Source organism: Triturus cristatus, chromosome 4_2 (assembly GCF_964204655.1).
Source record: "Triturus cristatus chromosome 4_2, aTriCri1.1, whole genome shotgun sequence".
Taxonomy (NCBI): Eukaryota; Metazoa; Chordata; class Amphibia; order Caudata; family Salamandridae; genus Triturus; species Triturus cristatus.
Window position 1 is genome coordinate 992,533,156 of NC_140586.1, and position 27,315 is coordinate 992,560,470.

Consider the following 27,315-nt stretch of genomic DNA (forward strand, 5'->3'; position numbering starts at 1 on the left):
TAGTTTTTTTAAATGTCTAATTTGTTGGGTTCATACACATGCGAAAATAAAATGTGATGAAGATTTAAATTTTGGTGCACGTCTTTGTCATGATAATGGACACTTACACCCAAAAATTATGGTTTACGTGTTAATACAGGTGTGTTTGTGTGCTTAATAAGTGATATAAATAAACACATATGCATTACACCTTAAGAAAATATACAATTTATTAAACTAGACAAGGGGGAAATGTTGCAATAATAAATATATTAAATGATTTAGGTTTATAACTAACATTGATTTGACAGTTATTAAAATAAATTGTTTCACCTTCTTTGGTGCAATTTCTACATTGTGTTAAATGTAATTATTCCAATAATGTGTAATGCATATTTTTATAATTTGATAGATTATGAAAAATATGTAAACACACCTGTATAAACACTTTTAGATTTTTTAATTGATGTTAATTTTTGTGTAAGTGTTCATTATCATGAAGCTAACTTGCACCAAATATGAAAATAAAATAAAATATACACGTTTCTTTAAATTTCTTAAACAACAACAGTAAACACATTTGGATTACAAATTAGAAAATGTTACTTGTAAGATAGATTTAAAAAATGCACAAGTCCAGAGTTAATGTAAACAGACAATTCAAAACGAAATAAGTAAAAATGAAGCTTTCCTTCGATTCCAGCAATAACTGTGTTGATTTGATTTGTGATCAAGTAGCAGCAACAAAGGGAGGACCCGGATGATTGGGTTCATGATGGAAAGGGAAGTGGAAAAAAGAAAGAACCGCCAGCTCAGGTGTGGAGGTCTCCCAGCCACAGTTATATCAATGGGGAGGCATATCATGATTGGCCCGGTGGTAATACTAGTTGCACTCCCTCTGGCAGCTGCTTTTGCTGATGATGCAGTCGACGCGAGAGGTAGAGCCTGGTAGAGATAGCGACACTCAGACACACTGTCGCCCCTCGACCCACCAGCATCTAAAAATAGCAGGGGGACCACCTCGCAGGTGGGCAAGGAAATCGGTGGTAAAACAACAGCGGGACCAGATCATGTCCTAAATCTACACTTGTGGATTTACCTCTATGAATGGGCCCTTAAGTGTCACTGTTTTCCAAAATACTTCAGTTGTGGGTGTGAGCCCACAGGAGTACATTTCTGACTTTTTTGACACATAAACTGATCCAAAAGAATCACATGGGTTGAAGCCAGGGTTCCTGTAATAATTTCTAGTGAAAATGTGGTTTGTGAAGAGCAATTTTGTCTGGTAGAATTGCTTGTCGAAAATGTCAATAGATGTTTACTTGGATGAGATATGTTACTTATAGGAGATTCAACCTGAGGTAATAACTGAATACTGTGTGTCACTCATTGTCTGCTCTTTGATATTTCTGTTCTTAGGTGGTGCTGATAAGATCCGGTTGGTGAATACCGGAGATGCATGCAGTGGCAGAGTAGAAGTGAAACATAACAATCAATGGGGAGCTATCTGTTTTGCTGACTGGGATGTAAAGAATGCCCAGGTGGTCTGCAGACAGCTGGGCTGTGGGTCAGCACAAAGAACAAGCATCTCCGATTTCAACTTTGGAAATGGAAAACTTCCAGTTCTGCTGAGTGATATCAAATGTGCAGGAGAAGAAATGTCACTCTATGATTGTCAACACCCATCCTGGGGAAACAATCACTGCTCAGAGAGAAGGGATCCAGGTGTCATATGTACAGGTAAGAGATCCATGTGGATTCCATGGGGGAGGAGATGTGGCCTAAGGGCCAGAGCTTCCAAGTTCCAGGGGGTTTTCCATGAGTGATAGATGGGCATTTCATGGGTTTTGATGCAAATATCTGTCTACAAAAATGTGTAGATAGTGATTTCTGACAAATCTTTAGGCCTTCTTGTGGCAGACTTAATACGGAGAGATGGTTTCCTTTCTTCAAATTGTTCAAACTTTGTATGCATTCTGCATTGTACAACACACACAAAGTATAAAAGTATCAAAGGATAGTTTTTGTACATGAAGGGTCTCCATCTAATACAAAACCTAGGATTTAGAGAATGCACACACCTTTGCACTCCGGGGCAGGGGAGTTTGCATTGGCACTTTAGAGCCAAAAGTGCACGAGCACTGGGGGAGAGAAAACATTCACCATATTTTAATAAATATGGCAGATTTGTTGCTCTCCCTTTGATGCAAGGCTGCACAGCAACTCAGCTTGCTATGTAGCCTTGCATCAATTGTTAGTAAATCTGGGCCTTAATGTCATTGTGCCTAATAAAAGTGTAATGTAATCTTGTACTCATGTAAAGTACTATACTGACCTTGAGCACAGTTTGTACGATAAACAACACCTGCTAAATCCTTAAGATACTTGTGTTATATTGTAATAACATACTTAGGAAGCAGAACTGGTAAGCAGCCAATATCCTGTGAGTGCTAAAGGATTTGTAGTGATTTTGTTTTTTAAGGCACAGAGTTAACTATTAGATAAACAAATGCTTAAAGTTTTGTAGAGTACAATAGCTGACTCAGGATAGGAGCACTCCGTTGCTGAGACAGCAGACCTCAGACAAGGCCAAGAAAGTTCATTAGAAATTAAGAGCCAAGTTTTTCAACTTTTTGAGGAAAATACTTCCAGATACGGAATGAAGCAAGACATGAGGGAGGGTATTCCATTGCCTGACTCACAGTCAACCAAAGGAGAGACCACCCAATCTGGAGCAATAGATATAAGGAATATTTCAAAGATATGAGATGTAGGAAGGTGGCGTATTATGGTGCCGATTACGATCCTGGAAAAACCGGGTACGAACCGTCAGTCGGAGCGTTTTCTCCGTCCGACTCGTACGCGGTTGTAAAACTTTACAAACATGAAATTACGATTCGCACGGAAACACCATTTCCGTACGAATCGTAAAAAACACCGTCCGACGAAAATATACATACGAATGTGATCCGGGAATGCCCCGACGTGACGTCGGGACGCTGTCAGGCAGCGTTTCACGACCCAGGAAGTACGATTCGAACCGACAGCAGTCCGGATGGCAATATTTTTACGGCACCCAAAAAGTGCCGGAAAAGCGAAGTACGCCGCAAAACGACCAGAATAGGGGGCCAGGTATGCGCCGTACCCCCCCCAGCCCCCGTGAGTACGCGCCAAACCCCCCCGTGTATGTACACCCCTGTACGTGTCGTACCCCCACCCGTGTATGTACACCCCTGTACGTGTCGTACCCCCGTGTATGTACACCCCTGTACGTGTCGTACCCCCGTGTATGTACACCCCTGTACGTGTTGTACCCCCGTGTATGTACACCCCTGTACGTGTCGCACCCCCCGTGTATGTACACCCCTGTACGTTCGAGTCGTACCCCCACCCGTGTATGTGCTGGGGGTACGCACCGTACATACACGGGTGGGGGTACGACTCGAACGTACAGGGGTGTACATACACGGGGGGTTCGACACGTACAGGGGTGTACATACACGGGTGGGGGTACGACTCGAACGTACAGGGGTGTACATACACGGGGGGTTCGGCGCCTACTCACGGGGGCTGGAGGGGGGTACGGCGCGTATGCGGGCACATGTCTCCATGGTTGCAATGGGAGTTCGGTGTGGACGGTGTTTTTTCCATACGGTTGTGACATCGGACGCACGGGATGGATCGTACTTGCGCGGTCGGACTTCACTTTTCACGTTTGTATGGTAAATCGTCCGGGGAGGTGTCAGACACATTTTCCAACCCGAGGACGTGTGGGGAATTATTCCCAATGCGACTCGTATGGGCTTTTTACCATGCGAATCGTGATTGCCAGTTTGTACGGCACTTGTACGATTCATACGGTAAAAAGACCGGATACGAGTCGGAAGGGCAATTTTTTTACCGGATCGTGATCGGCACCTATGTGGTGATGCTGGCTAGGCCTCACTATGTAATACTCTCACAGTACCCCACAGATGGACCTTGGATTCACAATATTAAATCCTTAGCTCAGTCCTGGTAGTTTGGCAAATAGCAGTCAGGCTTGAATAGAGGAACATGCAGGGGTTAGTTTGACCTGGTGGCTTCCGGTGTTCAGCATCAGCACTTATTAGTCAACACCGCACTCATGACAGTCTGCCACATGGCGACACTGCTCATCTAATTTAGAGATGAGCAGAACAATTGTTTATTAATACAATATACATAAAAAATTACTAATACCTGACTCCCCTGCCATTCCTTTAGCTTTGAAGGCCTGAAGTAATCTGAAATGTTGCCCTTGTAGGTGAGAGAGATGATTAGTAGTTGTTTTGGTGCTGTCATTGGCAGCGATGGGTGGTGCAAGCTGCAGTGACCTCCTTGTCAGGAACAAATTAAGCATTGGGAACATGAGTTAAGCATTTCAGAGTACCAACATGGATGATCAATAATTGACAGAACTCGAAGGAAAACAAACACCCATTTATAAAATTAAAGCCGATTTTTATATTATTATAGAAACTAAAATGAATCAGATAAGTTTAACTGGAGATATTGATTTTAGAAGCAATCATAAATCAGTGCAATACACTACAGTAAAACGTTATCTGTGCGATTGATGGAATAAAGCACTAACAATAGGTCACTTGCAGGTCAAGTTTTTTGGAACCCACGGAGGTTGAGGTGATGTTGGCCAATAGACCAAGCCACACAGTCAGTTCAAGTTTACCTGGCCCAAGAGGCCTGAGTGCAGATTTGTCCTGGCTGTACTTGGTGCTGGAGCAGGAGCTGCGGGAGAGCTGGGTTTAACACTTAGACGGTTGTCAGGTCCCCAATTAGGAGATCTCATGTCAAGAAAAATATCCGGACCGAGAAGAAAGGAATGATGGTTGCCGTATTGTCAAAGCTGTGTAAACGGCAGTGGGAGCAAGGTTGAATGCAACATGGCGGCAGTTTGTTCCCTAATAGAAAACAGGTTCACGGTCTAGTCAGATTTGCAGATCGGAGAGTTGCAGGTGAGGCGCGCTGCGAGCCGCGCACTTCACCTGAACTGTAGGAGGAGTAGGAGGCTTCTTCAACGCGTCGCGTTAGTTAGGGAAAAGAAGCTACGCGTCGCGAGAATTCTGAGGAGATTTTTGAGTTCGTGTTTGCCTCCCATCCAAGTAAGACTGTTCCAACTTTTTGTGAAAAGTTTTGTCAAAGCTTGTAACTGCGTAGTTTCACCAGAGGGTTTGTTTTTTCTTGAGCGTGTACGCAGTGATTTCTGAGGAAGCTTTTGTATGAGTCAAGGCTAAGCACTAGTCAAGGAAATTAAGGAGTAAGACACGCGACGAGAATTCTGAGAGAAGGTGCATTATCTCATGTGAGGAATGTCGTCTCCACGGTTCTCTCAAATTTAGTGAGCTAAGTCATTCGAGGTCAGAATCTATATGAGACAAAGATAATAAGAGAAAGAGAGAAAAGGCGTCTATCTCAGTGACATATTGACAAAAGAGAAAATAAACAACAGTAGTTTATAACAAGTATTTACATATTAAATTAGGTGAAAAAGAAGAAAGAAAACTTACCTAAGGCTGCAGTTCCCTGTCCTGTAAGTGAGCACCCAGAAAAGAGAAATTAGCAGTAAAAGACAAGAAAGAGAAATAACAATAACACAAGTAATTATATTACAGAGAACAACACTAAGGACAGATGAGCAAGTAGCCTAAGAAGAGAAGCAAAGGCACACAGCTACTGGGTAGGTTAAGGCCTTAGGGAGAACTAGAAAGAAAATATAAAGGGAGGAGCCAGAGAGTGATATACACGTAATTTGTTTTTCAGCACACAAGAACATTAGAGCAGAAGAAAGAATTGACAATATAAGAAGAAGAAGATAGGAAGACAACACGTGTGTGCATTCTCTTCTCTGTCCAATTCCCCTTTCCCCTTTGGGGCTCTTCTGGCCCAGCAGTTAATATAGTGCGGGCTGGTGAGTCTTGAGGAGGAATTGGGAGCTTACGTCGTTCTGCTCCTGTGTCATCTGCCAGCAAAAGAGAAAGGCTGGTTCTGACAGAGTGAAGTGCCCACGAGTTATTGGCACCTGAGCAGAATGGCGGAAGGTTTGGATTTGAAGAAGCTGGGGGACATTTTGGATGAGATACAAAGGGAATTAATTACAGTTAGAGAAGAAAATAGAGAACTCAAAAAGGATACCACAGAATTGGCACAAAGAATAGGGGGTATAGTTTCTGGAGATGGTTTTAAGATATCTTCCCCAGTTTTGGGTTCATTTGGGGAAGCAGCTTCATCCCAGTCAAGGGCAAATACACAAGTAATACATTCTATATCCCCGGTGATTCCTTTAGCACCCCCAGAACGCGTTAGTGGAGACCCCCAGAAGGCTCAAGCCTTCTTAACACAATGTTCCTTGCACTTTATGTGCAGACCTGCACTGTTTCCTGATGTGCAGTCTCGCGTGGCGTTTATCCTTTCTTATTTAAGTGGGGATGCCGCAGCTTGGTCAATGCCCTTGGTCACCAGAAACGACCCTGTGTTGTTTAATTTAGATGACTTCAAGAAAGAGTTCATGCGAATTTTTGATCGTCGAAAGGTTTCTCAAGCTACAGATAATGAACTCTTGGAGATCCGCCAAGGAAACAGAGAATTAGTGGCATATTTGGCACAATTCAACAAGTTGGTGTTAGAGACGGTATGGCCTGAGAACAAACGAGCAGCAGTCTTTTATCGGGGGCGAAAGGATGAATTAAAGGATGCTCTAGCGCAAGTACCCAATCGTCCAACTGATATCTCTGCTTTGGTGGATCTAGTATTGGAGATTGATTTTCGCCAGAGCGAGAGAAGGGGCGAGAAGGAACGAGATTATCGACCCAGTGTACCGCGTTTTGATAGGGCCAGATATGAACCTCACAAGGAACATGATTCAAATCGAGGAGTTGAGCCAATGCAAATAGGAACTATTCGTGGACCTCTTACCAAGGAGGAGAAGGAAAAGAGGCAGAATAATAAATTGTGTCTCTATTGTGGAGGAAGCGGGCATTTTGTTCGAGAGTGTCCCAAAAGGCCCAAGACACAGTCGGCGGAAAACGTCACGCGCCACCAGTAGATGGAGTTGGACTGGTGGTTGCAGAAACAAATTCAGCTCCCACAAATCATACCCTGGCAAATACATTGCAATCTGCCGCTCCTCATTTGGTGATTTCTGTAACCCTGAGCTATCGAGAAAATAGATGGAAACAGGCAGCAGTGATGATAGACTCTGGAGCAATGGGTAATTTCTGCGATCTACGGTTTGCAGAGAGAATTGGACTACAAGCAATCCGGAAAGAGAAGAGTGAGCCAGTCAGAGCCGTAGACGGTACCAATTTGTCATCAGGCCCCATCGTGAGCCATACAGAACCAGTGCAACTAGAAACTTCAGAAGGACATCGCGAAATTTTACAATTCAATTTAATTGACGCCCCCCAATTTCAATTGATCTTAGGGTTACCTTGGCTCACGGAGCATAACCCCACCATAGATTGGGCAGCAAGAGCGATAACCTTGAACTCAAGATACTGCAAGGAAAATTGTCTCAAGGACTGTAAAATCAGAACTGATAAATCTCCTGCTTATCATTTAAGTGAAAATGAAAATTCAGTTTGTCTGATAGACACTGTAACCTTACCAGAAAAGTATCAAGAATTCCAGGATGTCTTTAATGAAGTCGAAGCAAAGAAATTACCTACTCACAGGGAGTATGATTGTAAGATAGATTTGGAACCTGGAGAAAATTTACCATGCAGTAGAATTTATGCGTTAACTGAACAGGAAGATAAACACTTAAAGAATTATCTGGCAGAATATCTAGAGAATGGTTTTATTCGACCTTCTCAGTCTCCAGTTTCATCTCCCTTGTGTTTTATTCCAAAGAAAAATGGAGAATTACGCATGTGTATCGACTACAGGGCAATAAACCGAAAAACCATCAAGAACTGCTACCCTTTACCTCTAATTTACACTCTTTTGGACCAAGTGAAAGAAGCTAAAATCTATACAAAACTTGATTTGCGAGGAGCCTACCACTTGGTCCGAATCAGAGAAGGAGATGAGTGGAAAACAGCATTTAGAACTAAGCAAGGTTTATTTGAATATCAGGTGATGCCGTATGGGCTATGTAATGCACCAGCAGCATTTCAACATTTTATAAATGATGTTTTGAAGGATTGCATAGATCAGATGGCGATTGTCTATATCGATGATATACTGATTTACTCGACAGAAATGGAGACACATGAAGAACATGTCAAAAGGGTACTACAAAGACTTCGTGAGAATGGGTTATTTGTCAAACTGGACAAATGCGCCTTTGATGTAACCTCAGTCGAGTTTTTGGGATTTGTATTAGCTCCAGAAGGAATCACTATGGATGAACACAAGATAAAGGCTGTGACTGAGTGGAAATCCGCTACATCAGTTAAGGAGATCCAAAGTTTCATAGGATTTGCCAACTTTTATAGGAGGTTTATCCAGGACTTCTCAAAGAAGTTAATTCCAATCACACGTTTATTGAAGAAGGGGGTTCCTTTCCAGTGGAATGCGGAAGCTGAGGCAGCATTTGTGCGGTTAAAAAAAGATTTCACCACAGCGCCTATACTGTTGCATCCAGATCCTGCGGAACCATTTTTTGTTGAAACGGATGCATCGAACCTGGCTTTGGGAGGAGTGTTATCACAGAGACACAAAACTACGGGGCAACTTCATCCGGTGGCCTTCCGCTCTCGAAAATTAACACCCCCAGAAATCAATTATGCAATCACAGAAAAAGAATTACTGGCCATAAAAGATGCCTTCAAGGAATGGAGACATAATATGATGGGAGCTCGGCATGTAGTAAGAGTGTATACTGATCACCGCAATTTAACATTTTTAAAATCAGCCAGAACTTTAACTCCCAGACAGCTACGCTGGTCCTTGTATTTCTCTGAATATGATTTTGTCATTACTTATCGACCTGGAACCCAGAATGGAAAGGCGGATGCCCTATCCAGATTAGAGACTGAAGGAGTTATGGAGAAGGTACAAGATCAGGCAATTATTCCAGCGGAAAAGGTAATCAATGCTGTATTAAAAGAAACAGTTGAGAAATCTGACACCTTGAGTAGTGAAGAAATGAAGAGTTGGTTAAAAGAAGATTCCAGGAGAGAAACTTGAGATGGGCTACCCTATCACAATAGAGCATTATACTTGCCAACTCCAGAGATGCAATTAAAGGCTTTAAAAGAATGTCATGATAGTATCTTAGCAGGGCACAAGGGCATCAACAAGACAAAGGAATTGGTGCGCAGACGGTTCTGGTGGCCAAACATGATCAAGGACATACATCAGTATGTGGCAACTTGTGAGACTTGCGCAAAAGGAAAATCAGAAAGAAGGCGTCTACAGGGTCTGTTACAACCTCTACCAACCCCTCCTTTTCCTTGGCACACTGTAACCTTAGATCTCGTAGTAGATTTACCCTCTAGTCAAGGTTATGATACCATCTTGGTTTGTGTGGGCGCATTTACAAAGATGGCGCATTTTGTGCCTTTAAAGGGGGTGCCATCTGCCAAGGTTTTAGCGGAAGCTTTCAGTCAGCATGTAGTTCGCGCTCATGGCATACCTAAGGTTTTAGTGTCAGATAGGGGCTCTCAGTTTCTGTCTCATTTCTGGAAGGCATTCACTCAGCGTTTGAACATTGAGAATAGATACTCCACTAGTTTTCACCCCGAGTCTGATGGTCAAACAGAACGCACCAATCAGGAACTGGAACAGTATTTGAGAATGTGTCTACTAGAACAAGAAGGAGATTGGCCAGATTATCTATGGGCAGCGGAATTTGCACATAATAACACTACAAATGCTTCTACGGGTTACACTCCGTTCTTTTTGAATGCTGGTAGACATCCACAACATTCCCTAAACTTCCAAGAAGTAGATGTTCCCGCAGTATCAGATTTGGTAGAACAACTGACACGAGTCCATAGTAGAGCTATCCAAAATTTAACTGTAGCAAAGGCAAATTACAAACACTACGCAGACAAGAAAAGAAGAAAGGAACCTGAGTTTTTAGTGGGAGACAAGGTTTGGTTAAATACGAAGAATCTCAGACTAAAAGGGGTTAGAAAGTTTCAACCAAGATTTATTGGACCATATCCGATAAAAAAAAAAGTTAAGCACCTTAAATTATCAGTTACAATTACCTAAGGGATTACGTATCCACCCAGTCTTTCATGTTTCTTTACTAAAAAAGGCTATACCCGAAGTTAGATTAAGTAAAACCCTAAAGCCAATGCAAACTGAGAAGGGAGAGGAGTTTCAAGTTAAACAGATTGTAGACTCCAAATTGCAAAAAAGGGAAGTTATATTACTTGCTAGACTGGGAAGGTTATGGTCCTGAGGAGAGATCTTGGGAGCCAGAGTCTGCAATAAATGCTCCACGACTAATAGCGGAGTTTCACAGAAGATTCCCCAATAAGATCCAGAAGAAAGGAAGGTCTTTGAGGGAGGGTACTATCAGGTCCCCAATTAAGAGATCTCATGTCAAGAAAAATATCCGGACCGAGAAGAAAGAAATGATGGTTGCCGTATTGTCAAAGCTGTGTAAACGGCAGTGGGAGCAAGGTCGAATGCAACATGGCGGAGGTTTGTTCCCTAATAGAAAACAGGTTAGCAGTCTAGTCAGATTTGCAGATTGGAGAGTTGCAGGTGAGGCGCGCTGCGAGCCGCGCACTTCACCTGAACTGTAGAGGGAGTAGGAGGCTTCTTCAACGCGTCGCGTTAGTTAGGGAAAAGAAGCTACGCGTCGCGAGAATTCTGAGGAGATTTTTGAGTTCGTGTTTGCCTCCCATCCAAGTAAGACTGTTCCAACTTTTTGTGAAAAGTTTTGTCAAAGCTTGTAACTGCGTAGTTTCGCCAGAGGGTTTGTTTTTTCTTGAGCGTGTACGCAGTGATTTCTGAGGAAGCTTTTGTATGAGTCAAGGCTAAGCACTAGTCAAGGAAATTAAGGAGTAAGACACGCAACGAGAATTCTGAGAGAAGGTGCATTATCTCATGTGAGGAATGTCGTCTCCAAGGTTCTCTCAAATTTAGTGAGCTAAGTCATTCGAGGTCAGAATCTATATGAGACAAAGATAATAAGAGAAAGAGAGAAAAGGCGTCTACCTCAGTGACATATTGACAACAGAGAAAATAAACAACAGTAGTTTATAACAAGTATTTACATATTAAATTAGGTGAAGAAGAAGAAAGAAAACTTACCTAAGGCTGCAGTTCCCTGTCCTGTAAGTGAGCACCCAGAAAAGAGAAATTAGCAGAAAAAGACAAGAAAGAGAAATAACAATAACACAAGTAATTATATTACAGAGAACAACACTAAGGACAGATGAGCAAGTAGCCTAAGAAGAGAAGCAAAGGCACACAGCTACTGGGTAGGTTAAGGCCTTAGGGAGAACTAGATAGAAAATATAAAGGGAGGAGCCAGAGAGTGATTTACATGTAATTTGTTTTTCAGCACACAAGAACAGTGTTGGACCCGGCCTCGTAGTATGGCCCTACGTGCCCCCGCACCACCTAAACCTGGTACCTGCAGCCCCAAGCACACGGCCTAGCCGATCCTCCCCACCAGGACACCCGCACCCGACCCGGACATCCCCGTCCATGGCCTCTCTCCTTTCGGCCACCCCGGGCCCGCGTGCCCACTTCATGCACCAAGATGGCCGCCCGGCCCCAGCGCGACCCGGGCCTAGAGGCGCCACTCCGGCTGGAGGACATCACACTCGCCAGGGGATGAGAGAGGGAGGAGCAGTTTCTATCGCACCTCTGAACTCCCCTGGGACGATGGGTTTCGATCGGCCCTCCGGCCTCCCTGAGGGCTGGCTCCATGCCTGCTGGGTGTCTGGGACTCCTCCTGACCCGGCCCTGAAAGGATCAAAAGACAATGACAGGAAATCCCGACAAGCGACCCCCAGGTGACAAGACCCCTGCCTGCACAGACTCCGGACATCAAAGAGGGGTCGACCTATAACAAGGGGTGCTCTGGGTCTGTCCGGCAGATTCGACGCTGGAACAACGAGAGCCTGCCGACGTGGTCGCGGCTCCTGGAACTTGGACCCTCCTGAGCCCTGCTGAGTGACTCGCGGCTCCTTGAAGATCGTAAGACCTCCGAACTTGTACCTGAGCCTGCTGAGTGACTCGCGGCTCCTTGAAGATCGTAAGACCTCCGAACTTGTACCTGAGCCTGCTGAGTGACTCGCGGCTCCCTGAAGATCGTAAGACCTCCGAACTTGTACCTGAGCCTGCTGAGTGACTCGCGGCTCCCTGAAGATCGTAAGACCTCCGAACTTGTACCTGAGCCCGCTGAGTGACTCGCGGCTCCTACAGACTCCCACGGTCCCGCCGGACCCCAACTACAACAACGTATCCCCCAGCTCGAGGATTGTGAGCTGTGCGCCGGGTACGTCCCTGCCTTGAACCTTTGCTAGAGACTGTCCCGCTACCCCCTATCCCTTCCGAGACTCATTGAGCCCGCGCTCCCCTTGTACATATTTGCAGTGATAACCTAATTGATAAAGATTGATTTCTAAGAACACACGGTGTGGTGACTCTGTGTCGTGTGGTGCCAGAAGTACGATCCTAGATACGAGATTCCTCCCCCTGGGGAGTCTCCCGCCAGTGCCCGGCTACGATACTTTGAGGGTGGGTCTCAGGGTAATCAGGACCCCTTCCGGGCTCCTCTGAGGTCGCCGTCTAACATTGGTGGCAAGCGACGGGATTCGGGCCCATCACCTAGAGATCGCACCGTGAACGACGGACGCACTACCGACAAAGATGGCAGAAGGAAGCGCCATGAGCCCCGCAGAAACCAACGCCAACAGGGTGTTCCAGGTGGAGCAACTAGAAGAATACACACATAAAGAGCTAAAGCAATTTTGCAAAGAACTTAAAATCGCTACCACCGGTCTCAACACTAAAGAAGATTTGCAGAAAGCACTGAAAGCTTGGGTGGATGCCGGGGCCTCCCGCCCGGAAGGCACGGGGGAGCGCCCCGACGAAGCCGAACCCCCCCAAAGCGAAAGCAGCAGCAATCAGGTGCGAGGCATCGTACCAGACGGGGGCCTATCCCCGGAAGAACTCGCGGACAGAGAGAGAAGTCTCAATCATGAACTCGAGTTAGCCAAACTCAAAATCGAAGGCGAATTGAAGTTAGCGGAAAAAAAGCTAGCAGTAGAGCAAATGCGTGTACAAGGCGAACTGGAAGAAAAGAAGCTCCAACGGGAGCACAAAGGAAGGAAGCTCCAACTGGAGCACGAACGCAGCTTGAAGGAAATCGAGCTCAAGGCCAGAAGCGAGGAAGGGAGGCCCCCGGGAAACCGAGAGACGGCCTCCCCAGCGGAACAGAAGGTCCACATCCCCAAGGACGTGGTCAAAGAATATTATAAAAACGATGACATTCAACAATGGTTCAGGGCCTACGAGGTCGCCATGACCTCCCATCGGGTCCCGCAGAAGGACTGGGGGGCTGGGTTGTGGGGGCGGTTTCTGAGCAAAGGAAGAGACACCCTGCTCGACCTACCCCTCTCCCTGCAGACCTCCTACAGCCACATGAAAGAGGCTCTACTCACAAGATACGGCCTCACCCCAGAGATGTACCTTCAGCGATTCCGGGACTGCAGGAAGATCCCGGGCACCACCTGGGTGGAGTATGTAAACTTTTTCAGTCGGGCCTTCGATGGGTGGATCAAGGGCAGCAAAGTCACCACCCTTGCCGAACTCACCGACCTCATGTTGTGGGAACACCTGGCTGCGAACTGCTTCATAGAAATACGTCAGCATCTGCTTGACAGCAAGCTCACAGATCCCAGGAAGCTGGCTGTGGAAGCCGACCGCTGGACCAACACCCGGGTCTCCCGGGGCATGGTAGGAGAGTACCCCCGAGCCAGTCAGGGACCACCCCGCCAGAGAGGGGGAGGGAACCAGGGAGGGCCGAGAGAGTCCCAGCCTAGCCCCCCGAAAACACAACCTCCACCTTTCCCAGCGCCCCCCCCACCAGTAACAGGGCCCCCTGGGAGACGGGGACACCGGGTAACCGTCACTTGTTTCCGTTGCCAGAAACCCGGGCACTACGCCAATGACCCGGAGTGCCCCATGGCCACCCAAGTCTCCCCTACAACCCCTGCGAGACAGATAGCCAACGTAGCCCTGGGGGAGGAGGTTGAGGAAACCGGGGAGTGGGAACCCGCAGCGATGGCCCTAGTATCCCTGGGAGATAGGGAGATGGTCCCTGGTAGCCTCCTACCCTCCAACACAAAGAAATACGGGCAGCTCGTCAAGATCAATGGCCACCAAGTGGAGGCCCTGCGGGACACCGGGGCCAGTATCACCGGTGTCCTCAGGCACTTAGTCCCCGAGGAGCAGATCCTCCCCAACGTCTTTTGCCCCGTAATTTCCGCAGACAATAGAGAAAGTATGTGTCAGGTAGCCCTGGTGCCGTTTGAGTGGGGAGGGGTGGTAGGTAAACTCAAGGTTGCCGTAAGACCCTCCCAGCCGGTCGACTGCCTCTTAGGGAACGACCTGGAGAGTTCCCCCTGGAAGCACGTCGAGCGCAAGGCCCACCTAGGAATGATGGGACTCCCCGAGTGGGTGTGCGCCACCACCCGATCTATGTCAGCCCGACTCACCCCCCAGGGAGAAGTCGAAAGCACCCCGATCGAAGAGATCAGAACAGTCCCCGCCGAGGGTCCTCCCGTCCCCCCATCAGAAGGGTCCGTCGCCAGCGACGAACCCGCACCGTCCGACCCCGCCCCGGTCCCCGAGTTGGGAGATCTACCCGAATTGGCCCAATGGCGCCACGAGGGCGGGCCCACCCGGGAAGAATTTTGCCGGGAGCAAGCCACTTGTCCTTCCTTGGTCGGGCTGCGGCGCCAGGCCGAGGGCCAAGCCGCAGGTGACCAGACCGGAACGCACCGAATCTATTGGGAGAATAACATCTTGTACAGTGAGCAGAAGTCGGTGGAGCTGGGATCCGGACGGGTACTGGTGGTACCCCTCCGCTTCCGAGACTTCCTCCTGGGCTTAGCCCACGACGTCCCCCTCGCCGGCCACCTGGGTCAGGACAAGACCCACAGCCGTCTCGTGACCCACTTTTACTGGCCTAGAATGAGAGCAGCGGTAGAAGCCCACTGCAAGTCCTGCCCCACGTGCCAGGCTAGTGGGAAGAGTGGAGGGAAGCGCAAGGCCCCCCTCCAACCCTTCCCGGTCGTCAGTACCCCTTTCGAACGAGTCGGAATCGACATCGTGGGACCACTGGACCCCCCCACCTCCCAAGGTCACCGTTTCATCCTGGTCCTAGTGGATCACGCCACCCGCTATCCTGAGGCTATTCCCCTACGCACCATCACGGCCCCCGTGGTAGGCCGGGCCCTGATGGGGATCTTTTCCAGGGTGGGTTTTCCCCGCGAGGTCGTGAGCGATCGCGGCACTAATTTTATCTCGAAATATATGACGTCCCTGTGGCAACAATGTGGGGTGTTCTATAAGTTCACCACCCCGTACCATCCCCAAGGGAACGGCCTAGTAGAAAGGTTTAACAGGACTTTGAAAGGGATGATCGCTGGCCTAGAAGAGCCCCTCCGGCGTAAGTGGGACGTCCTGCTCCCCTGCCACTTGTTCGCTTACCGGGAGGTCCCCCAGAAGTCCTTAGGGTTCAGCCCGTTTGAATTACTCTATGGACACCCCGTCCGAGGTCCCCTCAGTTTGGTTAAGGAAGGGTGGGAGGCAGCACCCCAGACCACCCCCCGAGATGTGTTCCAGTACGTCCTGGCCCTCCGGAACCAGACCAGGAAGTTCCGAGAACTGGCCGAGGCCAACCTGGAGGCCAGCCAAGAAGAGATGAAGCGCTGGTACGACCAGAATGCCACTCTAGTCGAGTTCCAGCCGGGCCAGCAGGTGTGGGTCATGGCCCCCGTGAAGCCGGGCGCCCTCCAGGACAGGTGGACTGGGCCCTACAAAGTGGTTGAGCGGAAGAGTCAAGTCACATACTTGGTGGACGTCCAGTCGCCTCGGGATCCCCTCCGGGTCCTTCACGTGAACCGCCTCAAGCCTCACTTCGTGCGGACAGAACTGAGCCTCCTGCTGGCCACCGATGACGGGGCCGAAGATGAGTCTGATCCCCTCCCGGACCTCCTGTGTGTCAAGGAGCAGGATGGCTCCGTGGAAGGAGTGAACCTCTCCCCAGCCCTCACTGCCCAGCAACAAGCGGACTGCCGCCAGCTCCTAAGACAATTTTCTGACCTCTTCTCCCTGACCCCCCGGGTCACCGACTGGTGTGTTCATGACGTGGACACCGGGGACAGCCCGCCGGTGAGACACCGAGCATACCGAGTCCCTGATCGGGTCCGGTCCTGCATTCAAGCTGAAGTCTCGAAGATGTTGACCCTGGGGGTGATCGAGCCATCTGACAGTCCCTGGGCCAGCCCCGTGGTCCTGGTCCCGAAGGCAGCGGCCCCCGGTGTCGCCCCCGAGCTCCGATTCTGCGTGGACTACCGGGGGCTCAATGACGTTACCCGAGCCGATGCCCACCCCATTCCACGAGCCGACGAACTCATTGACCGGCTAGGGGCAGCCCGGTTCCTCAGCACATTCGACCTCACCTGCGGATACTGGCAGATTGCGCTCACCGAGGGAGCCAAGGAGCGGTCCGCCTTCTCCACCCCAGATGGGCACCACCGCTTCCGCGTAATGCCCTTCGGAATGAAAAATGCCCCGGCCACTTTCCAGCGACTGGTGAATAGAGTCCTGGCCGGGCTAGAACAGTTCAGCGCGGCCTATCTAGACGACATCGCTGTTTTCAGTTCAGAATGGAGTGAGCACCTCCAGCACCTCCGGAGGGTGCTAACCGCCCTGCGCCAGGCAGGCCTCACAGTAAAAGCCAGCAAGTGCCAGATCGGGCAAGGATCAGTAGTCTACCTGGGGCACCAGGTCGGGAGCGGCCAGGTCGCCCCTCTACAGCCAAAGATCGACGCCATCCTAGCCTGGGAACCACCCATCACCCAAACGGAGGTCCTAGCCTTTCTGGGCCTCACTGGCTACTACCGAAGATTCATTCGGGGGTATGGCAGCCTTGTCAGCCCCCTCACAGAACTCACGTCCAAAAAACAGCCAAAGAAGGTGCAGTGGACGGCTGCCTGCCAGGAAGCTTTCGATGCCCTAAAGAAAGCCATGTGTTCTGCCCCCGTCCTCCAGGCTCCCGACTACTCCAAGGAGTTTGTAGTCCAGACCGATGCCTCCGAGCATGGCATTGGGGCCGTCCTGTCCCAAGTGAATGACCAAGGCCTAGACCAGCCCATCGCCTTCCTCAGCCGGCGGCTGTTGCCCCGAGAACAGAGATGGAGCACCATTGAGCGCGAAGCCTTTGCCGTGGTCTGGGCACTCAAAAAGCTACGACCCTACCTGTTCGGCACCCATTTCAGAGTCCAAACTGACCATCGGCCCTTGTGATGGCTCATGCAGATGCGAGGAGAAAACCCCAAGCTACTGCGGTGGTCAATCTCCCTCCAGGGGATGGATTTCACCGTAGAACATCGCCCTGGTACGGACCACGCCAACGCTGACGGCCTCTCCCGGTTCTTCCGCCTCAGCGAAGAGAACCCCCCAAGATGATGGGCAGTTCTCTCCGGCTTTCAGCTGGGGGGGACGCGTGTTGGACCCGGCCTCGTAGTATGGCCCTACGTGCCCCCGCACCACCTAAACCTGGTACCTGCAGCCCCAAGCACACGGCCTAGCCGATCCTCCCCACCAGGACACCCGCACCCGACCCGGACATCCCCGTCCATGGCCTCTCTCCTTTCGGCCACCCCGGGCCCGCGTGCCCACTTCATGCACCAAGATGGCCGCCCGGCCCCAGCGCGACCCGGGCCTAGAGGCGCCACTCCGGCTGGAGGACATCACACTCGCCAGGGGATGAGAGAGGGAGGAGCAGTTTCTATCGCACCTCTGAACTCCCCTGGGACGATGGGTTTCGATCGGCCCTCCGGCCTCCCTGAGGGCTGGCTCCATGCCTGCTGGGTGTCTGGGACTCCTCCCGACCCGGCCCTGAAAGGATCAAAAGACAATGACAGGAAATCCCGACAAGCGACCCCCAGGTGACAAGACCCCTGCCTGCACAGACTCCGGACATCAAAGAGGGGTCGACCTATAACAAGGGGTGCTCTGGGTCTGTCCGGCAGATTCGACGCTGGAACAACGAGAGCCTGCCGACGTGGTCGCGGCTCCTGGAACTTGGACCCTCCTGAGCCCTGCTGAGTGACTCGCAGCTCCTTGAAGATCGTAAGACCTCCGAACTTGTACCTGAGCCTGCTGAGTGACTCGCGGCTCCTTGAAGATCGTAAGACCTCCGAACTTGTACCTGAGCCTGCTGAGTGACTCGCGGCTCCCTGAAGATCGTAAGACCTCCGAACTTGTACCTGAGCCTGCTGAGTGACTCGCGGCTCCCTGAAGATCGTAAGACCTCCGAACTTGTACCTGAGCCCGCTGAGTGACTCGCGGCTCCTACAGACTCCCACGGTCCCGCCGGACCACAACTACAACAACGTATCCCCCAGCTCGAGGATTGTGAGCTGTGCGCCGGGTACGTCCCTGCCTTGAACCTTTGCCAGAGACTGTCCCGCTACCCCCTATCCCTTCCGAGACTCATTGAGCCCGCGCTCCCCTTGTACATATTTGCAGTGATAACCTAATTGATAAAGATTGATTTCTAAGAACACACGGTGTGGTGACTCTGTGTCGTGTGGTGCCAGAAGTACGATCCTAGATACGAGATTCCTCCCCCTGGGGAGTCTCCCGCCAGTGCCCGGCTACGATACTTCGAGGGTGGGTCTCAGGGTAATCAGGACCCCTTCCGGGCTCTTCTGAGGTCGCCGTCTAACAAACAGTAGAGCAGAAGAAAAAATTGACAATATAAGAAGAAGAAGATAGGAAGACAACACGTGTGTGCATTCTCTTCTCTGTCCAATTCCCCTTTCCCCTTTGGGGCTCTTCTGGCCCAGCAGTTAATATAGTGCGGGCTGGTGAGTCTTGAGGAGGAATTGGGAGCATACGTCGTTCTGCTCCTGTGTCATCTGCCAGCAAAAGAGAAAGGCTGGTTCTGACAACGGTGCTGGGGAGGAAATGGATGCAAAAGGTTAACAACAGGGCCACAAATCACAAAATTATTTAACTATTCGCTACTTGGAAAGGGTGTGTTTAGGGCTTTCAAATTGCGAATCGCATCTGTATGTATGAATGCTTTGTGACCGTGAATGCGGCCACAAAACATTTGCAATTTACCACCAACTTCAAGTTGGTAGTAACCCATTTGCAAATGGGACGGCTTCCCCAAGGGATCCCTTCTCCTTTGGTAATTGTGACGAAAATGTTTTTTTAAGAGCAGGCAGTGGTCCTGCTCTTAAAAAATTAAAAGAAAACTTTTTTTTTTTTTTAATGCAGCCTGTTTTCCTTTAAGGAAAATGAACTGCATGTAAAAAAAGGTTGCTTTATTTAAAAGCATTCACAAACAATTTAGCAAATCCAAATGGGTCACAAATTGTGACCTACCTCATTAATATTCATGTGGTAGGTCGATTTGCGACCCACTGGGAATCGCAAAATGTGTTAAACACATATTGGTACATAAGTGTTTGCAATCACCAAATAGAAAATCCCAAAAATGTAATATTTGGTAATCGCAAACCACACACTACATACGTCTGACCTTATGTTTCCCACAATGCACTGGACCATCTACTTTTGAGCAATCCCTCGGAGGGCCCGGTGGACAGTGATGCTCTGGTTCCGGGAGTCTGTTTATACCTGTGTGCTGCAGGGAACTAGTGCCACTAGTCCAAGGTAGTCTGGAGTTTCCTTTTGTGCATAAAGACGCTTCTCTGTCTAGGGAAGCCGGTCTTTCGCCTGGAATGAGTTGAACTCCTGCAGTTGCAGGGTGATTGCCACAGATGTATATCGCAAAAGAATGGGGATCAATGCATGGATGCCCGCACCAGTCTTAACGTCCCTATAGTTTAAACACAAAACAAGGTGCAAAGAGCTTGGGACACAATCCCCTAGGTCCCAATATAGAGAACCCAGAAGAGACCTAACTGGTTCCTCTAGTACCATACAACAAAACAGTTCAGCACACTTCTGGGAACTTCCTTTCGAACCAGACGATCGCGTGGAGACGAGTGCATTTATTCACCGACACACTTTTAATTGAGCCTTTTTTGAATCGGTAGATGTACAGTGTTTGGATACACGTATTCTAAAATCAATTGGCCAAATACATTGGCAACGGATACATGAAAACACACAAAGCTTACACTGTGAGCCCTGAAGAAGTCCGATTGTGGATGAAACGCGTTGGCATTTGCAAAAAATTGTGTGAATAAAGGATGAATTTCAATATCGAAAGAACATATCGACCCTTTCTTGGGAAAATAATTGTGTTATAAATCTATCTTATTGTGGACTGTCTACATTTGATATCTATAAGTGTGCTGAGCTGTTTTGTTGTATGGTTGCCACAGATGCATGTTTGAGATCCTTTGCTGTGTGCAGGTCCTGAAGTTACAGTCTCTGTCTTTTCTTTGTTCTTGGTTGATTTTCGATTTAACTCACACAGCACCAAGGGTAATGGAAGTTACACAAATTATTTTACGACAGCATACAGCAAAAACAATAACTTCTGCATCAGATACAATCATAAGACTAGTATTGAGGCTGCTGCGCGCTTGGGTAGTTCAATATAACACTATTGACATGACATTTAACATTTTAGCATCTGTCATGCACCACTAAGAGCACCTTGATGAGAAAACAGAGCTGATCACAGTGTTACATACCCATTAGTGTAATTAACTATTTGCAGATGAAGAGGTCCGGACTACTTTTTTGTCTGTGTGTGTGGGGGAATTAAATGTCAGCCTGACCTCCTGGATTTATGAGTATAACTAGGCTGTATGTTTGGCAGTAAGGTGGCTGGGGGGAAGAAAAAGGAGGGAGTGAGCAGGTGCCGGCATGGGTGAGAACGACTAGAGGAGGAGCATCTGTCACTGAGCATTAAATTGAGTGAATCCCGGGCCAGAGGGTACACCGTTCAGTTTCAGTTCTATAAATGTTAAATACTTTTGCCAGTATGGGAGGTTGATAGCAGTGGAGTGATTGAAAATGTTTGAGGTGTGAAAATGCAAAAAGGCACTTTCCTAAATGAAAGACCGTGATGAAATGTATGGTTGATTGAGATTTTGAAGGTAAAAATACCTTTTATCAGACAAGGCTCTAAAGGTCCAGGTGAGACCTTAAACAGAATGATAGGGTGCTCATGGACAGGTTTAGGAATGCAAGAAATAGACGGATGTCTACTAAGCTTCACTATCAGTAATCCTTTAGTGTTCTGTACAGTTAGGAGGTGTTGTAACATGTACATTAGGATGCTCAGCAACCACCTCCCAACATCTGAAGGTCCCCTTCCTGCACAAAAAGAATCCCTTGAGCATTTTCTTCTTTTATATGTGCTGCAGGATTCAGCACATATGGGAAGAGAACATAATGAGGAGAATAAAATATTATTCTCTTCAATGTGCCACCCTTTGAGAGGTGTGGTGATTTACTGCAATCTCAGGTTTGCAAACCTTTGTAAATCTGGGATTGCATGAAATCCAGGGATGGATGCACAGGAATGCCCATGGTCCACCCATTGAATGTCTCCCAGAATAAAATGTAACACAATGCTGAGTATGCCACTGTGTTGTGTTACATTTCTTTACAAAGCCACTCATATCGCCCTGTGCATGGCTTTGTAAATACCTAAAAGTAGCACAACTACAACACAAAATGTTAGTACATCTGGCCCAAAGACTCCCCTGCCTGAATTTTTGGAACAGGTAAGTACTTTTTAAGTTAGCGATTTTCCAAGAGAACAGTAGAAATCACAGTTTTCAGATTTGAGGCATGAGCCACGAATATGGTAATGTTATCCTATGGGAAGAAAAGACATGTATTGCATAGGTATACTTGCCAACGGTTGTAGAAGGTATCCTTTAGGACATAAGGTGCTTAGAGGCCAAAGTCCAAGAAACCACCATGTGTGTCTGTGTGCAGAGGTGCTGGTCGCTTTGGTAGCCTCTATTGCTACAGCGGTAAAAAGTTAAAGGGACTGTCGAAACAAGAGTCTTCAAAAGGGGACTTGGGGACAAGTCTAGGCAGAACCCAATGTGGGGCTGGGCTCATGGGGACTCCTGGACCAAGGGGACTCAGGCAGAAGTGGTGTACTTGAGCTGTGAGATTCGGGTGAAGAGGTGCTGGTTACTTAGAGTTAGAGGGTCTCATGGTTCTCGGTCAATCTGTAGAGGGAGGAATAACAAAACAACAGGGTGACTCTGGATATGGAGCTCATCTGTCCTGAAGTCCTTCAATGTGCAGGTAGGTTTTGGCGATGGTGATGTCTGGATTGGACACTAACAATGCTTGGTGGAAGCAAGTGCCAAGGTAGTGAGTGTATTTGTGCAGGGGGGCTCCTGGAGGGTCTAACATCTCAAAATTCACCAGAGAGATGGGGCTGATGGCCTAGGACCTCAAGAACCTGTCATGATGCTTCTTCGGTGGGCTTGGTAGCCAACAACACAGGTTACCGGACAGATGCGGTCAGTGCCTGCAGATACAGGGGGATGGCTCCTCCACCCCAAGGATGACTTTTCAAGTGCTGGACAGTCCTCCATAGCTTTGGGAGGATGCACAGCTCTTAGACGAGTCAGGTCAGTGCAATTATTGAGGTTTCAGCAGCAGGGCAGGGTTTCAATCAAATCAATGAGAGTCTTATAAAGAGCAACTACTCACCCATGAAGGTCTCATGGTGCTTGGTTGTGGGGGCTGGGCCTGCAGTTCAGTCAAAGAGCTAGGTCTTGAGGTCCTTCCTGAATTGTGGCAGTGATGGTGATTGACTGAGGTGCAGAGGTAGGGAGTTCCAGGTTTTTGCAGCGCGGTAGGAAAAGGATCTTCTTCCAGACGGTGTCTTGCGTATCCATGGGAGAGTGATGAGGCCCCATTGGGTGAAGTAGAGATGTCTTGTGGGAGTGTACAAAGAGAGGCAGTGGTTGAGGTATGCAGGTTTGACATTGTGGAGGGCTTTGTAGGCATGCGTGAGATGCTTGAAGGTGATTCTCTTGTTGACAGGTAGCCAGTGAAGGTCTCTCAGGTGGCCAGTGATGTGGTTGCGGCGTGGAATATTTATTTATTATTTATTTATTCATTTGTGTTTTATAGAGCATGAATTTGACCCATTAGGGTATCAGAGTTCTTTACAGGATTCACAAGTTTTATACAAGAGATTTAGCGGGGTGGATATATTTGGGGTAAACTTGACACGTTAGGGTATCAGGGCGCATTACAGGGTTCAAAGGTTGTATACAAGAGACTTAGAGGGGGGGTGGATACATTCGGGATAAACACAATTAAAACAATTTATGAGAAACAGGAGGTCCCAGATCCCAGGGTGGGATGCCCGGAGGTGCCAGGTGGATAGCATCCGGATAGACTAATGAGAAGCAGTAATCGGAAGAAGGAAAATTTAAGAGAGGAATTTGCCTTCTCTTTAAAGTGTGCCAAAGATGGAATTCTTCTAATGGTGGGCAGGGGTTTCTGACTCCTCCAGATACCACGCGTTTCTGGGCAAGAAATGCAGGGGAGTTTGAGTATTAAGTCTTGTGCGTGATATATGCCAATTTAAGTTGGATTCTGGCCTCAAGAGGAAGCCAGTTCAGAGCTTTCAGGTGCGGTGAAATATGGTTGAATTTCCTTGAGCCTGTTAGAAGTCTGGTGGCCGCATTGAGGCAGGCCTTTAGTGGGGGCAGGGAGGTCTTGGGTAAACCCGAGAGGGTAGAGCAACCATATTCCAGTCTAGAGATGACTATTTATTTATTTATTTTAAAATTTATAAAGCGCAACGTATGCCCGTGGGCGTCTTGGCTAGTGCCTAGACTGCCATTTTTAGGTCGGGAGTGGCGAGGAAAGGTTTCAGTTTCCTAAGGTAGCTTAGGTCAAATCTGGCTGATTTGGCCATTGATTTGATGTGGTCATGGTCATGCATGTATGTTCAGGCTACCATCAAGGGTTATTCCAAGGGATTTGGCAGAGTCCACTATGGTCGGTGCACAGTTTAAAGCTGTGATTGCCCTAATCTATTCCTGAATGTCAGGTTTGGTTTTGGGTGGGGAGATTATGAAAAATTCAGTTTTTTTGCGTTGAGTTTCAGCTGGTTAGAGGTGAGCCATTGGACAGTCAATTTCAATGCCTCATTCAGTGAGAGAATCTCCTCAGGAGAAGAGATTTTGATGTAGATCTGGGTGTCTTCGGCATACATGTGGTAGGACATAATTGCAATGCGTAGTACTTTGGCTAGCTGTTTGAGGTAAAGGATGAAGAGGGTGGGGGACAGGGTTGATCCTTGGGGACTCCAACCATGATCGGAGAGGGAGCAGACAGTTTTACTCTTGATGAGGAATCTCTGTGACCGATTTTGGAGGAAGTAATAAAACAACTCAAGGACAGGGCCATCCAGTCCTATCCTGAGTTTGAGGCTTTCAAGTAGTTTTTCATGGTTGACCATATCGAAAGCTGAGGATTGATCTAGGAGGATTAGGAGACAGTTTTGACTTGGTCAAGGGCTTGGAAGGCATCATCCACGATGTGGAGAATGGTGGTTTCAGTGCTGTGTCCAGGCCTGAATCTGGATTGGAAGTCATCTAGTAGGTGGAAGTTGGTGATGTGTTGACTCAGCTGCTGTTGCAAACATTTCTCCAGAACGTTAGCTTAGAGTGGGATATTAGATATAGGTCAAGGGAAGCAGTATCCAGCAACGTTTTTATTAGGATGGGGAGGACTTGGCCGGCTTTCAGAGAGTCTGGTATCGACCCCTGTAGATGGGAGGTGTTAATTATTGCTGTCCAACTAGGAATGATGGAATGAGCGGCGGCAGCTAGGCAGTTAGAGGGGAGTGGGTCATTAAAGTGGTTATTCGGGTTTAAGGAGGATAGAATTTTCGAGACGGAGTGTTCATCATACACTTTGATGTTGGTCCAGTGCGGTTGGTTTTCGGGTGATGCCTGGGGGTGCAGCGTGGAGGAAAGAGGCAGATCCGGAAGGGGTTGGGAGTAGGTGGCAGATCTAAGTTTGTTTCCTAGGGCAGTGATTTTGTCGGAGAAGAAGGAGGAAAATTCCTCCAATGATATTAGGGATTTGGGGGTTTCTTGGGAGGTTTTGGCCAGTTTGTTAGATTGGTGTTTGACCATTTTGAAAAGCTTGCGGGGCCTGTTCTTGGCGTTCCCTAGTTCCGATCGGAAGAAATATTTTTGGGAGTTGAGGAAGTGCCTATTATAGACATTTCTGAACTGGCAGAGAAGTTTTAAATGTGCGGCTGAAGGGTGCTGTCTCCAGTTTCTTTCTGTCTGCCGCAGGGATCTCCTATCGCTGTTGAGGGACCAGTTGAACCAGGGGTTTCTTTCTTTGATTTGGGTTCTTTTTAATTTAAGTGGGGCAAGATCATCAAGAATGTTAGTTATAGACATGAGGTAATGATCGTTGAGGTCATTGACCGTAGTAATATGAGGGGGGGAGGCCATTTCCCTGTGATCAAGGTTCTTGGTGTCTCTGAGCCAACGTTTAGGAATCACCGGTTGCGGTGCCCTTGTCTTGTGGGTGCCAGGTAATAGGAAAGTGATAGGATGGTGTTCAGACCAGTCACATGGGTCTATAGAGATAAGCTTGACTGCTGATTCCTTAGCAATGATCCAGTCTAGAATGGCACCTTTTGAGTGTGTTGGGAGTGAGCAGGCTTGGGTGAGGGCTTGGTCGACCAGGAGGTCTTTGATGGCGTTAACCTGAGGATCCTTGAGGTCATTTCAGTGCAGATTGAAGTCAACAAGGAAAATGTCTTTAGAGTTGGAGGAAGCCTTGGCTGTGATGACTTCCTTAAGGAGGTCAGTGAAGGAGTCATTCATGCCTGGGGGGTGGTAAAAGATGTACAGGCTGCACAGTTGGGTGGCGTTGCTACATATGGAAAGTGCAAGGTATTCGCAGGAGTCTGTGGAATCAGCCAGGAGTTCAGTGATGAGGAGAAAAACAAAAAGAGATTCCCGAGCAAGAACAAGGCAATTTGGGCCTGTAATCAGCAGTTTACAATAACAGTTAGGCAGGGACTGATTTAATGTCCAATGAATCAAAACAAACAGATTTCTTCTTTTATTTCTTTAATCTTCTCTGTTTCTTCTCAATTCTTCCAGAGTGACATATTGGTATCTTTAAAAACGCCACAGCGAACTCAGTAGCCAACACGTGTTTTGTCTCGGGTAAATTGCCCGGCGACTTCCTCAGGGCTACAACAATAACAATAAAAATTGTTCTGTTCAAAACATTTGTCACTTAACAATTCATATTCTCACAAAAACTAAGTACACTAAAGGTCCACATAAATGGCACCAATGTGACTCAGAAAGGAAACAAAGAATAATCATAAGTCAGAAGAAAGTAAGAAAATCCACCAAGTGAAAGCTAACCGAAAACAATAAAGTGCTACCCAGCACCTAACAAGCAAGAAGGGAAAAAGCGGCAAAGTCACACCCTGAGAAGATGAAAAAATGAAAAAGCTCCATACTAGAGCTTCAGTTAATTCTCATCATAGTGGATGTAAAAAAGAAACATGTGAATATGGTAGTCCCAGTGTGTCAGAACTATTAGCCCAAATATTTTCTCTTGAAAAAAAAAATATATATATATTTTTTCTGGACTCACCATAAAAACAAGTCTCAAACGGAATATATGTTGTTGTTTATTCCGTCATATTTATGACACAATCTGAGTGTAGATCCTTATACTTTCATCCGAGTATGCGTGAAAATGTCTAAGGGGAAGAGAATATGGGACAATAAATCACCTTGTCACAAATCAGAGACAGTACCATTAATCAACAAACGTACGACTTTCTTAGGCATCATTCCAAACCAAAGAGAAACTTTTCTCTCCATGCCTGGTACTTAAAGCAATTTAAGTAGATCAAAAAGGCTAAAAACAGCTAAAAATTAGACCAAAGTCAGTCTATTTAATTCGGTACCTGGCCTATAGCAAAACATGTTCATATCAAACACACTCAAACGAGAGTATCAGTCAGATTGAGACAACATAAAGTGAAAAATTACAATCCCGATCAAAAGCATCAGATGACAGGGAAGATTAGTATATCTGAAAATAAAAGACCAAATATAGGTCATACATGTCTATCACAGGACCATATCGTCAGTAGTCTATCCATCAAAACTAAGG

General features: G+C 47.6%; 1 protein-coding gene across 4 annotated transcripts in view; it reads left to right on the forward strand.

The window, feature by feature from the left end:
• The window catches only part of LOC146839239 (CD5 antigen-like), a 632,933-nt gene that overhangs the window by 554,602 nt on the left and 51,016 nt on the right, over positions 1 to 27,315 (forward strand). For all 4 annotated transcript variants that reach the window (XM_085603258.1, XM_085603257.1, XM_085603260.1 and 1 more), the window contains one exon: positions 1,399 to 1,719. In XM_085603258.1, coding sequence (XP_085459384.1) covers positions 1,399 to 1,719 — 321 coding nt within the window. The remainder of the gene's footprint in view (positions 1 to 1,398; positions 1,720 to 27,315) is intronic.